Here is a 12,370-nt window from a genome sequence, read left to right as displayed (position 1 = left end):
CTGAATAGTTTCAGTTCCTGTCCCCTAAGTTGTCACTCTGCTTCCACTGGAGAGGAGTAAGCAAGCGGCCACAGAGAGAAGTCCCAAGTGGCCTGCTCGCGGAGCTTCATCCATAAGGAGGAAGGATGGAGACTGGTGTGGTATCCAGTCTAATGAGCAGAGAAAAGAGAAAAAAGCACAAGCAATTCATTTCAACTCCGTTGTAGTGGCTTAGCTTGCTTCTTAACAAAGAGAACTTGTATGACCCATGGCTTATCAATTGCCACATAACAGACCATCCCGAAATGAAGACCTTGAAACAACAGCATTCATTTTTTTGCTTACAAATCTTCTATTTAAGCAGGGTTCAGGGGGACAGCTCATCTCTTCTCCATGCAACGTTGCTTGGGCACCTCAGACGGGAACCAGCAAGTCAACTTTCAAGATGGCTTACTCACATGGCTGGTGCGGCTGTTGGCTGAAAGCTCAGACAGGATGTAGGTCAGGGACCCTGGTTCCTCTCCGTGGGAGCCTCTTCATGGGCTGCTCGAGCTTCCTTACAGTACGGATGCAAAGTTCTAGGAATGAGCATCCTGACAGAGCAGGGTAGAAGTGCGTGTGTTTTCGCGACCTAACCCAGAATCCACACTGGTTACTTCTGCCACAGTGTATTAGTCAAGACAGTCAGAAAGAACCATCCAGATTTGAGGGGAGGGAACACAGTGGGAACAGTCCTCCATGAACAACAGGCAAGGTTATTGAAGAGTAATGTTTCACAAGAAATATTGTGACCGTCATTGTGAAACAGAGTCAGTCTGCTAAGATACTAACTTTCCTATTGAGAATTCACGTACAGTACGAGAGATAATAAAATTAAAGCCAGAAGGAAACATAGAAAATTTTTTTCCAGAGTCCAAAGCTATCATGAAAGAGGTAAGTCACATCACTTTATAATATGTAGCCCTTTTCTTTTCATAATCGATTGTTATCTTTTGAGAAGATTCCTCGTCAAGGAGGCCATGCCTAAAGGAACTAGCAATTGGCCCAGAACAAAAAGAGGCAAGATGAGTTCCTCTTTAGCTAGAGAACAAATATTCACTAAAACGTAAGTTGCCTTAAGAACGTATTACAAGTAAAGTGAAACCCAGCTCCCTTTCAGGAGTGTCTCTTGTCAAATACGACCCCGTGGGAGTCAGGACGGGCAGCGCGGGAGAGTGATTACGGGCACATTCTTTGAGGTCTCATGGGCCTGAGTTTGAATCCTGGCTCTGCCATTTACTTCCTCTGTGATCTCAGTTTCCTCTTGCATCAACTAGACAGGATGCCACCCACAGTACCGAGCTGTTGTCATCATTAAATAGCCAATTGACGTGAAGTACTTAGAGCTGTGGAGCTGGCATGGAGTAAGGGCGTGGGAGATAGTCATAGTCCTTGCGATGTTTAAAGCAGATGGCGAGTTCCCACGAAGCCTCCTGTGTCCTAGCACTGCCAGCACGCTGAAAATAGGGTAAAGGCTTGCCCTTACTTGGTTTTCAGCCTAGCTGAAAATCTAAAACTTCCACACGTTAAACACTAGGAGAAAAATTCACATACGAGTACGTACTGGGCATGGTACAGGTATGTCGTAAACGGCCGAGGTCGGTGCCTTTCATAAGTCAGTAAGGTATTTACGGAGCGTGTGCCTGTACGTGCAGCCATCACCAAAACCACCATTTTAGCAGCTTGGACCATAAAACATCACCAGATGAAACAACTAATGTATAATGTAAAAGGTGATATAATTAGGCACCATAAACAAGTGACTCAGAAAAAGAAAGAGATCTCATTTAAAATCAGCTTAAGATTTGGTCCCTTCTCATGGAGATACAAGTGTGAAAAAGGTGGGGAGAGAGCAGAAAGGAGAGGAACTTACCCATGGGGCGGGGGGAACCAGTGGTGACGAGAGCAAAGGTCATTCCATCTTGAGGGTCAGAATTTACGGTGTTCCCCTGTTCATCTGAACTGGAGGACGCGGCATGTCACCATCCACCCCTTCTTGCTGTTTACAGCAGCGACTCCACTGAGTAGAAGCTCTTTGGCCTTATTCACCTGCTTAATTCTTCAACTGCTTTGTGGTACAACTAGATGAGTTCGTCACATTGAAAATGGGAGATTATTTTAGGCAGCAACACTGACCACCCCATCACCTTAAATAATCATGTCATGCATCTCAGGAGGGCTTTCTTAAGTATCTGACAAATATTTCTTTATTTTGTGGCATCCCAGTAGTGTGGTTGTTATTCCCATTTTGCTGATGAGGGAAACTGAGGCAGAGAATGTTATGTGTCTCTCAGCGTCACACCGCTGGTACTGATGAGGTGACGTCCCTAAATGTTGTTTTAGGAAGCTTATTCTGGCAGGGAAGATTAGTTCCTGTGGTGGGGAAACCAGCTGAGAGTACTCGGGGTGGGAGGAGGTGAACTGTGAATGGGGCCATTACAAGCAGGGGGTACTGAGGGAGCCTATGGAGAAATGTTTCAAAGCACTACTGAATTACGCTCCGGGACAGAGTAACTACCATGGATGAAAGGCAGAGAAGCTTCCAGGATGACCCACTCTACAGATTGGCACCTAGACGATGGAGCCTCCCAGAGAAATGTGACAGCTGGAAAGGAAACACAGATGGACAGGGAACATGGCTAACTCTACTTTGGATATGTGAGTTTGGAGAAGGTGGGAGATTTTTGTAGAGATGTCCATAGAAGGCCAGATGCAGGTGTGAGTCCAGGCTGAGGACAAAGCATGGCGTAGAGAGACATTGCGAGCTCATGATGCTCCAGGGAGGGACTCTTCAGAGAAGAATGGCAGCCATGCGAGGCATAAAGCAAACCCTAGCCTCATGCCTACTCAACTCTTCGGTCTTTTGAAAGCCTCTGGGACGGGGGTTCCATCTCCTGGAGCCCCAGCTCACATGAGGACCTGCCCGAGGAAGCGCTCCTGTGATAGAAAGTTTTCCCTTTCCTTCCATCTCAAGAGTTTTCTGATTAGGAATCCAAACCATCTTGGCTCTGCGGTCATGTGGGTAAATAGAGCTTTGTAACATCTCCCTGCCCTTCCCACTTCTCATTATGCTGATTTTTAGAGACTGTGCATAATCACACTGATTATTTTAGAGAGAATTCAAGACGGGCCCAATTCCTGGCCCACAAGCCCGATGGAGAACCTCCGGGGGTACTCGGACCAGCAGCCACCCACACACGTCACCTCGGCCCCCAGCCCCTGCTCAGAGCAAGGATGTGACCTTCTCTCTGAGAGCAAGAAGCAGCCCATGGACACCTCCACTTCCTCCAGACTTGTAGGAATCAGGACATGGAGGAGGGTTTGAACACAGATGTGAGGATTGGGGGTGTGATGGGGGACCCTCTGCTTGTCCTTTCAAAGAAATGCTCCACTGGCCATGCTCCCTGCAGGGTGGCAGCACCGGCCGACCCCAAGTGGACAGGGCCCCAGGGGCTCCTTGTCCTCTGCCAGGCCCAGTTGGTCACCCTACAGGGTGACAGCATTGACATCAGCCCTCGTGGTAGAGGAATTAGCTGAAGCCCAAAGGGAAGGAGGGGCCAAAAAAAGAAAAATTCAATCCAGCCACACCAAAGCTATTTCTTTTTATTTTGCGGGACTCTTAGCAGCTGTTAAGCTTTGCTGGATTTTGATAGTAAGAAAGTTTCCAAAAATAGAGCAGTGAAATGTCAGCATTAATGGGATCACAGCAATAAAGTGTCTCTACTACCAAACAGCCTGGCTGTGTTAGCTGGACGGGCTCGACGACGTGAGAGTTGCCCAGCATGGAGCACCGCCCTGGGCTTTCCTGCCACATCCTGAGTGCGCCCCCCCCCCCCCCCCGCACACCTGACCTAGAGGAGAGCACTCAGGTTTGAACTGGTAAACGCATTGCAACTAGAGGTATCTTTAAGGCAATGTTCTTTTTCCCAGCCAGGGCAAACAAATGGCTTAATGATGTATATTTTGCAATATAAACATAAATATATATATAAAGCTAGCAACTAGCCAGGGCAGTTTCCCAGCCAGGGCAAACAAATGGCTTCATTATGTATATTTTGCAATATAAACATAAATATATATAAAGCTAGCAACTAGCTTCTAGCCGGCAAATGAGGAAAGGGACAGGGTGTCTGCTCAGCCCCCTGGCTGGGTTCCCTGCTGCCCCCCCTCCCCCGACCTCCCCACACTCCCTGGGTGATGGCAGATTCCCTCCTGTGGTCCTGAGACTGCCTCCGCCTCACCCAGCATCACAACCAGCAGGGCAAGGCGCAGGGCTCCAGCCGCCGCTCCTGTGTCCTCAAGAGGTGCTTCCTCTCTAAACCGGGAGAACTTCGAAGAAATCCTGCAGGCAACAAGAAGAATGACCTCATCATGTGTTTCCTCTTCTCTTTCTCCGTCTCTTGTTGGAGGGCGTCTCTCACTCAGAATTGCAAAGCATTCCCAAAGGAAAGAGAGCATTTTGGAAACCGTGGATACGATGAACTCATCACCGTTTGCTATGGAACTTCGAGGGGCTTGTTGCTGTCCCAGAAACAAAGATGAGAAAGAAGACCACCGATGAATCCGGGCTGGGGGTGGCCACAGCGCCAATGTGGAGTCCTTGCTGCTTTTCCCTTCTGCATCCTCAGCGTCCCTGCATCCTGCCTTTGACCTTCACCGTTAGCCCTTTCCCCTGAAAAATTGACAATGCAGAATGGAGGGAGGGAGCAGGTGCTGGGTTCCAAAGGTGATGTCACCAAGTCAGAAATGGCAGCATTGCAGCCTCATACCAGTAAACTCCCATCATTTATTTATTTATTGGGGGGGGGGGGCAGCAGGAGAGGGAGAGAGAGAATCTTAAGCAGGCTCACTGCCCAGCACAGAGCCCTACAAGGGGCTCGATCTCACCACCTTGAGATCATGACCCAAGCCGAAATCCAGAATCGGACGTTCAACCGACTGAGCCACTCAGGCACGCCCCCAGTAAATTCTGACTTTAACAAGCACCACCAGTAAGCCATCAGGAGTTTGAGTAGCACTGCTCGAAGATGCCACCCAGCCAGGTCTCTGCCCATCCCCGGCCAGGCGCCTTTTATGCAAGAGCTGGTGTCCTATAGATTCCGCTCCTTGGCATTAGCTCAAGTGGTTGTTTCACCTAGAGACTTTGATAAACCTGACAAAATGCTTCCCAGGAGAACGGAACACAGTTGAATGAGCCGTAAGTGTCGCGGACAGGTCAGCACAGCTCTGAGCATAGGCCGTAGAAGGACTTCAGGGTGGATCACGGTGGAGTTAGTTAGGTGAGCGCTATCCCGTCCTACTCTCCGGCCGGGAAGCAAAGCGGAGCACGAATGGAACGAGAATGACTCAGGCAGGTGTCCTTCCTGGTTCTCCTGAATCCAAATTGGGCCGCTTATGCCAGACATTTCCTACTTGCTGCCACAATTCTCTCTACCTATGATTTCACCAAATCTAGACTTTAAATTGCAGCGTCTTTATGAGCCGTATTTCTGTGGCTCTGCCTAGTTCCGTCCCTCTTGGCTACTGCCAACACCCAGCAAAATCCTGGAGCTGAAACACTCCGTTTTTGTGAAGTATCCCTTGCCCTCACCCAGGAAAGGCTTTGCTCTACATACCAGGATGTCAAAGGTGGTCCAACAAAGACTTCTCTGCCTCGTAACAGAAAGAGAACACTCTTAGCAGCACATAGCTATATTAGTTTGCTATGCCTGCCACAAAACCAGCACCGCAAACTGAGGGGATTAAAAGACAAAAATCAAAAAAAATTTTAGGGGCACCTGGGTGGCTCAGTCAGTTAAGCATGTGCCTTCAGCTCAGGTCATGATCTTAGGGTCCTGGGATGGAGTCCCAAGTCCGGCTCCCTGCTCAGTGCGGAGCCTGCTTCTCTTTCTCCTTCTGCTCTTTCCCCTACTCTCTCTCTCTCTCTGTCAAATAAATAAATAAAATCTTAAAAAGAGAGAGAGAGAGAGAGAGATTGGGCACCTGGGTGGCTCCAGTCAGTTAAGCGTCTGCCCTCAGCTCAGGTCATGATCCCAGGGTCCTGGTGTCAAGTCCCACATGGGGCTCCCTGCTCAGTGCGGAGCCTGCTTCTCCCTATCCCACTTCCCCTGCTTGTGCTCGCTCTCTTGCTCTCTGTCAAACAAATAAATAAATCTTTAAAAAATAAAATAAATAAAAATTAAAAATTAAAAAAAAAAAAGAAGAGTTACAAAGCATCGCAGCAAAGGACATTCCAGATAGTTAAACAGACTTTATCTTAAGCTTTTACTATGTGCAAGGCTGTCTGACTTTAATCTTATGGGTATCAGGGAGGGGTGTTTTTGTTTTTCTTGTATCTATGTTTGGAATGCTCCTTTTTGGTTTCCTTCGTTTGTTTGTTTTTTTTAAGAAGCAGACTTACAATGTGTGCTGGGGGCAGAAATACAGCCCATGCTTTGAGGTTTTGCTGAGTCATTTTGACCTTGGTCAGTGTTAAAGGATAGCTTCCCTGGGAGACTAGGAGCAGAGCCCACAAACATTAAAGTCGGGAAGTTCCTTTATCAGTAGGTACGAGGACATGGCTGTCGTGACTGGTAAGAGATTGTGCAGGGTCTTCTGTCCTGGTCAAAGAAACGAGGACTTGATCTAGTGAGACCTGGAAAGCCAGGATATTTGAGAGACATTCCTTTTAGATTTTCCACATTCATGAAGGATGGGGAGTGAAAGGTGGGGTGTCAGGAGAAGATTAAAGTGAGTATGTCAACAGTTAAGTTGAGAAGTTAAAAGCATGTGGATGGAGAATGTCCCCTCCTCCTGCCTGACCACCTGGAGGTCTTCTATTTGTCTTTTCCACCTAAGTCAATTTCACCCAACCCCCCCCCCCCCGGAAGCCTTTCAGTGTTACTTTCTCCTTACAATTTGGTGCCACAGTCCTTGACATATATCGTACATTGCCACACTAGAGCTTAGGGTGCTATTTTGTGATACTTCCTGTTTCCACGTGTGGCCACTGGGCTGTGCTCTTGCAATAGACACAAATTTTTATTGTGCCCGTAGCCTTCATTACAGCCATAGGCCAGACCATAAATGCTCAGTAAATAAAAAAGTGAAGTGAAACAAAGACAGGGAGCCAGCCAGCTAACAGCCATTTGGCCGTAAGACGAGCCAGTCGAGAAGGACAGACTCTTGGAACCTGAAGGGACCTTGACAGTCATCTAAGCCCGTCACCCAGTAGCCACCACAAATGCCAGACAAGTGAGGATCCTGCCTGAGTCCATCCTGGGGCAGCTCTTGCTACTAAAGTGTGAGGCTGGAGGAGACTTTAGAGACTGCCCTGTGGAGAAGGTGAAGAAGTGAAGCTATTGGCCAAGGTCACTCAGCAATTAGCAACGGTGATGGGGAACAGAAGAGAAACCAAGAACTCACTCGCTGCCAGACCCACTCAGTCATCACCGCGATCCCATGGGCTGTCCCTAGGACCGTGCTGAAGTTTGCAGTTGAGGACGCTGTGGCTACGGGAACATGAGCAGACCGTGCGGCGTTGTCCAGTGAATAGGTGGTAGAGATACAGTGACCGAGCAATCTCACTCCATTTTGCGACGCCCCCTGCCATTCCTGGATAAGACCCAGGTTTCCCGAGACACCGTAAACTGTTCTTACTTCCAGAACAAATGTTGCCAAAGAATCTGCTTTGAGCTCCCTTCCCCCTTAATCACCCCCCTTTTGCTTGCCTTTCAGGAGAGAAGTATGAGCTCCATGCGGGAACTGAGTCCACCCCGAGTGTCGTCGTGCACGTGTGCGACAGTGACATAGAGGAAGAAGAGGAGCCAAAGACTTCCCCAAAGCCAAAAATCATCCAAACCCGGCGTCCTGGCCTGCCACCCTCCGTGTCCAACTGAGCTCACCGCTCCGCCTCAACGATAATATCTGTCTCCTCTTTATCATGCTTTTTTTTCCCTCTGTTGTTTGTTTGTCAAAAAAAAAAATAATTGCCTTTCAATCCCTGGGTGTTTGGTTGTTTGAGATTCCTTCCTTGTAATCAAGCCTCTCGGACAAAAGGGCTAGGAAAAGGTGATATGTTTCCTGATCATATCATACCAATCGAGTAATAATGCATTATTTAGAAGGTTCTAGAAAAAAAGGTAGTATTTTCTTATTAAAGTATCAGCACAGCCTATATCTTCATTCTCTCATGTTGATCCAAGCCAGAGACATCAGTTAACAAATAGCGCCCGTGTTGTCTGTGATCTGTCTCAGTCCCAGTCCTGACGTGTGTGTGTTGTTTCTTCCTGGCCACTTCAGTAGGACCATAAGTAAACTTGACTTTGACTGCATGAGATATCCCTATCTGGTCTCACTCAGTCCTCTGCATCCCGACATTCCCAGGACATGCATGATCACCAGCATTTATTTTCATGATTCGAGGATATACTATAACTCACAGATTGTCTAGCATCCAGCCATGTCCTATCTAGACTAGAAAAATTATCAGCATCATCCAGCTCAACAAGTCTGGGTCTATCCATTATTTTGAGTCAATACTTTCATAGCTCTGTTAAAATTCCTGGAGGCAACACTGAGCTTGGCCCCAAAGATATTCCTCCGTAGATTTTGAACACCACTTCCGTAGAGTACTTTCCCAGACTCATGGGGGAGGCTTGTCCAGGGTGATAGAGACCGATTTCAGACAAACCTATTTATTACAAAAGTTTCATGGTGTCTGAATGATTGTTTTTTCTCTTTGTATATTTGTACAAATGTCTCAGCTGTGCTTTTAAAATCTGGATGTTTTTTATTTAGTGATTGTTCAGCCATTAGCTGCTTAAATACATAATATGTGCATTGCTTATGAATGCATTCATATAGTAATACAAATAATCTGATAATATTACACTCTATTATGGATAATGCTGAATTTTGAAAGGGCACGAAACTTCTCATGCCGATATATAGATGATTAGCCAACATCTTTGCTATCAAGAACACTTGTTTTTAAATAAAGTGTAAGAGGCAAGTGTCCGTTATAGACCATTTGGAAGAAGCTAGATCTCCAGAATGTAGCAGCCACTGAGTATTTGAAAAAGGAAAGGATGGTAGATCAACAAACATATACCAATCCTACTCATGCAATGGCCATGTTGCTCAAAAACATTTGTTTTCGTCACATGTGATATTTCTATTTCTGTAGCCCGAAGTGCATTACCGAAGATACACCTATAAAACCATTACCTTCTGCTATATGTGCAAGGCCTCCTCTCCTCCTGTACATTGATGAATTACTTTAGATGCAAATGCCAGTTACAAGGGAGTGGGGAAATTCGTTCATTACCCAAGCCTCAGAAGAGCACGCGAGAACAATAACACAGCCATCTTATGGAAGGATTGTTGTGGTTTTTGACTAAGGTGTACGTTAGTTTCATCAGAAACTTAAAACAGACTGATCACTCAGAAATTAAAGTCCGTTCTACTGTGAATATAGCAATATCGTACTGGACACAGTACAGGAGAAACTGAGGACAGCGTTGCTTGTAAAACCCTGAGTTTCCATAAGAAAAATGCAGGCTCCTTTTAAAAATAAAATCTGAGGAGTGTATAATAAGCAAATGCTTTGACTTTCCTTTGTTGTGGAGGTTTTTGATTTTTCATTAAGAAATGAAAGATTAGACTTAAAAGTGGAGGAATGCTGCCCTCTAGTGGAAGAAAAATTTTCGGAGCTCTTGAGACAGGGAGCACTGCACCCGTCGGCCATCTTGTGCCCAACCCCTTCGCAGTCTTCTGCGGGTCATTTGACTTTTTAAGCTACTCAGAATTTTCAGAACGCAGGTTCTAAAGAAATCTGGATGAGGAAAACATATTTGTAAATAATTTTGTAGGTGTTTTAACGCAGATACCATCAGTCATTTCCAGCCAAATTTAGCCAAAGTTAAAATGACCATCCTATGTCGTCACAAAATAAAAACACAGTGGAGTGGATGACCTAAGCGGTTAGTCTTGGTGAAACTTCGAAGTTTCCGTGTTATTCTGTCTCAGATCAAGTAGTTCTTTCAGTAAGTTGGGTTTGGGGAGGGGGGAAGAGGAACTTTTCCCAGGAGAGCAGTAAGAAATGGGAAGGAGTCCTTGAAGGGTTTCGGGGGCGCCTCCTGCACTGTGAAAGTCAGAATTGCCTCAGCATTTCCATGACGCACCTTATGCAACCCTCTTTAGCACTATTTTCAGTTTGAAAAGTTTAAATATGGAGGGGAAGGGGGAGATTTCCACCAACTGAATCATTTGTGCACGTGTATAGCTCAAAGAGCTTAGACTTCAAATATACCTGGTGAATGACTCTCTGTCCGTGTAGTATAATTTCTGTGTTGTCTGTCTGAGCTACTTTTGAGTGGTAATTGTGGAAGAGTGCGATTCAGCCTACAGTCTTTCTAAAAAGTTACCAACAGATGGGATTAACTTCGCAGAGCACTTACTGAAAGGAGCAGAGGGGGGAGGGAAGCCGGTTGGCAGCCATGTCACTAAGGAAGTGGAATTTGAGCAAGGCCTGAAGGGACGGGTTGGGCTCTCATACAGGGAACTCTTTTATTGTCCTCCTTCAACCTTCTTGGTTTGAGACTTCAAATGTACAAAGGACCCTGTTTAAACCTCGCTCCCATACCACTCTTTGTTTAAAACACTATAAGAGACCCAAAGGAGGAAACATTTTATTACGGAGAACACAGAAAACACTACCATAAAATAAAAGATGGGCATGTTGTATTTCATGAAGAGCATCTGTTTCTCCAATTATACCATTAGGTGAGTGAAAAGGAAAGTCTCAGACTCGGGAAGATATTTGCAATACATACAGTTCTTAACTCCTATGCAAAACATAAGACGAACTCCTACAAATCAATAAGAAAAAGACAGACAGTCCATCTTCTAAAAATGGCCAAAATGCTTACATAGGGACTCCACGTACACAAGCAATTCACACATACACACGCATACACACGCATACACACGCATACCTGAAATACCCACATGGCCTATAAACATTAAAAGAAGTATTCAGCCTCATTTTGTGTCAGAGAAATGCACATCAAAACTTCAAGGAGGTATACCACAGGCCTATGAGAATGGTCAACACTGACCCTGGGGAAGTACTAATTACTGGTGACAGTGGGGAGCAAGGCGGAGTAAGCGGGTCCTGCCACCTGGGAACACTGTTTCATAGTGTCTGTGAAGGCCAAACAGGTGCCTGTCTGTAGGCAGTTCCGCTCCAGGACATACAACCAGCAGATAGGAGTTCTCATGTCCACCAAAATACCTGCACAGTAGTATCCCCAAGAGCATTTGCTTATAATAGCCATGAGCCAGATACAACGCAAGTCCTTCAACTCTAGAATGAATCAATAAACTGGTACATTCACACAAAGGAATACGACAAAGCGATTCATTCCTGAGACACGTCACATGGATGGATCTCAAAATCATACTTTTTGAGCAAAGAAAGACACAAAAGAATACATGAGGTATGACTCCACTAACGATGTTAAGAAATAATCAAAAGGGACTTATATTGATAGAAATTATAATAGCAGTTACCTTCTGGACGGCATTGACTGAAAGGGGACACCTGCCAGCCTCCCCACAAGGGAAGCTATAAACAAACATTCCACCTAGATCTCCACGGATGGATACATAGTAAAAGTCACTCAGGACGTGCACAGCCCACAGCATGTAAATTACACCTCAACTGAAACAAAACCGCCAGAACAGGAGGAAGGAGGCATTCTTTGCAAAAAGGGTTTGGAATGTCCTCAGCTTAAAAATACGTCTCATGCATCCTATGTCCTTGAGATACTTCCACCTAGACAGAGCCTTCCTTTAGAATCTGTAAGTATTTTGTGAAATAGGAAGCACAGGACTTGAGCGCTGGGTGAGGGGACAAATATTTACCAAAGAACTACTGTGCACCTGACCCTGGGAACAGTGGTGACCATGTCTCTGCCATTTCAGGAAGGAGGGTCTAGTGTGGGAAAGAGATAATAAAGAAATAAGCAAATAAATAATTACAAGTTCTGGGAGGCATGTGCAGTGAGGAAAAACGAGCAGCCTACGAAGACAGAGAATATAAGTGGAAGATGGTGGTCACGGACAGCCTTTGACCTTGAAGCTGAACTGGAGAAGCAAGGTGCCACTGAGGGGCTAGAAGAACATTCTAGGCAGCAGGGGTGGAGGCCGGGGATTTGGAAAGTCCTCCTCATGTTGGAGGGACCTCCCCAAGGTCATCAGCATGGCGGAGTACAGATAATGGGCTTGAGCATGCCCCGAAGGAGGTTGGGAAAGGGGGCAGGGCCTGGGCTCTCTGGAACTTGGGCAGGCCCAGCCAGGGGCCATGGAA

At 46.2% G+C, this 12,370-nt stretch overlaps 1 protein-coding gene across 3 annotated transcripts in view; it reads left to right on the top strand.

The window, feature by feature from the left end:
• The window catches only part of RCAN2 (regulator of calcineurin 2), a 264,666-nt gene extending 254,341 nt beyond the window's left edge, over positions 1 to 10,325 (top strand). For all 3 annotated transcript variants that reach the window (XM_048219640.2, XM_048219642.2, XM_026507320.4), the window contains exon 5: positions 7,735 to 10,325. In XM_048219640.2, the coding sequence (XP_048075597.1) occupies positions 7,735 to 7,895 (161 nt within the window). In that variant the 3' untranslated portion in view covers positions 7,896 to 10,325. The remainder of the gene's footprint in view (positions 1 to 7,734) is intronic.
• Positions 10,326 to 12,370: the final 2,045 nt, after the last annotated feature.

Source organism: Ursus arctos, unplaced genomic scaffold (assembly GCF_023065955.2).
Source record: "Ursus arctos isolate Adak ecotype North America unplaced genomic scaffold, UrsArc2.0 scaffold_29, whole genome shotgun sequence".
Lineage (NCBI taxonomy): Eukaryota > Metazoa > Chordata > Mammalia > Carnivora > Ursidae > Ursus > Ursus arctos.
Note: the sequence above shows the minus strand (reverse complement) of the source record. Positions and strands in the feature narration are given on the sequence as shown.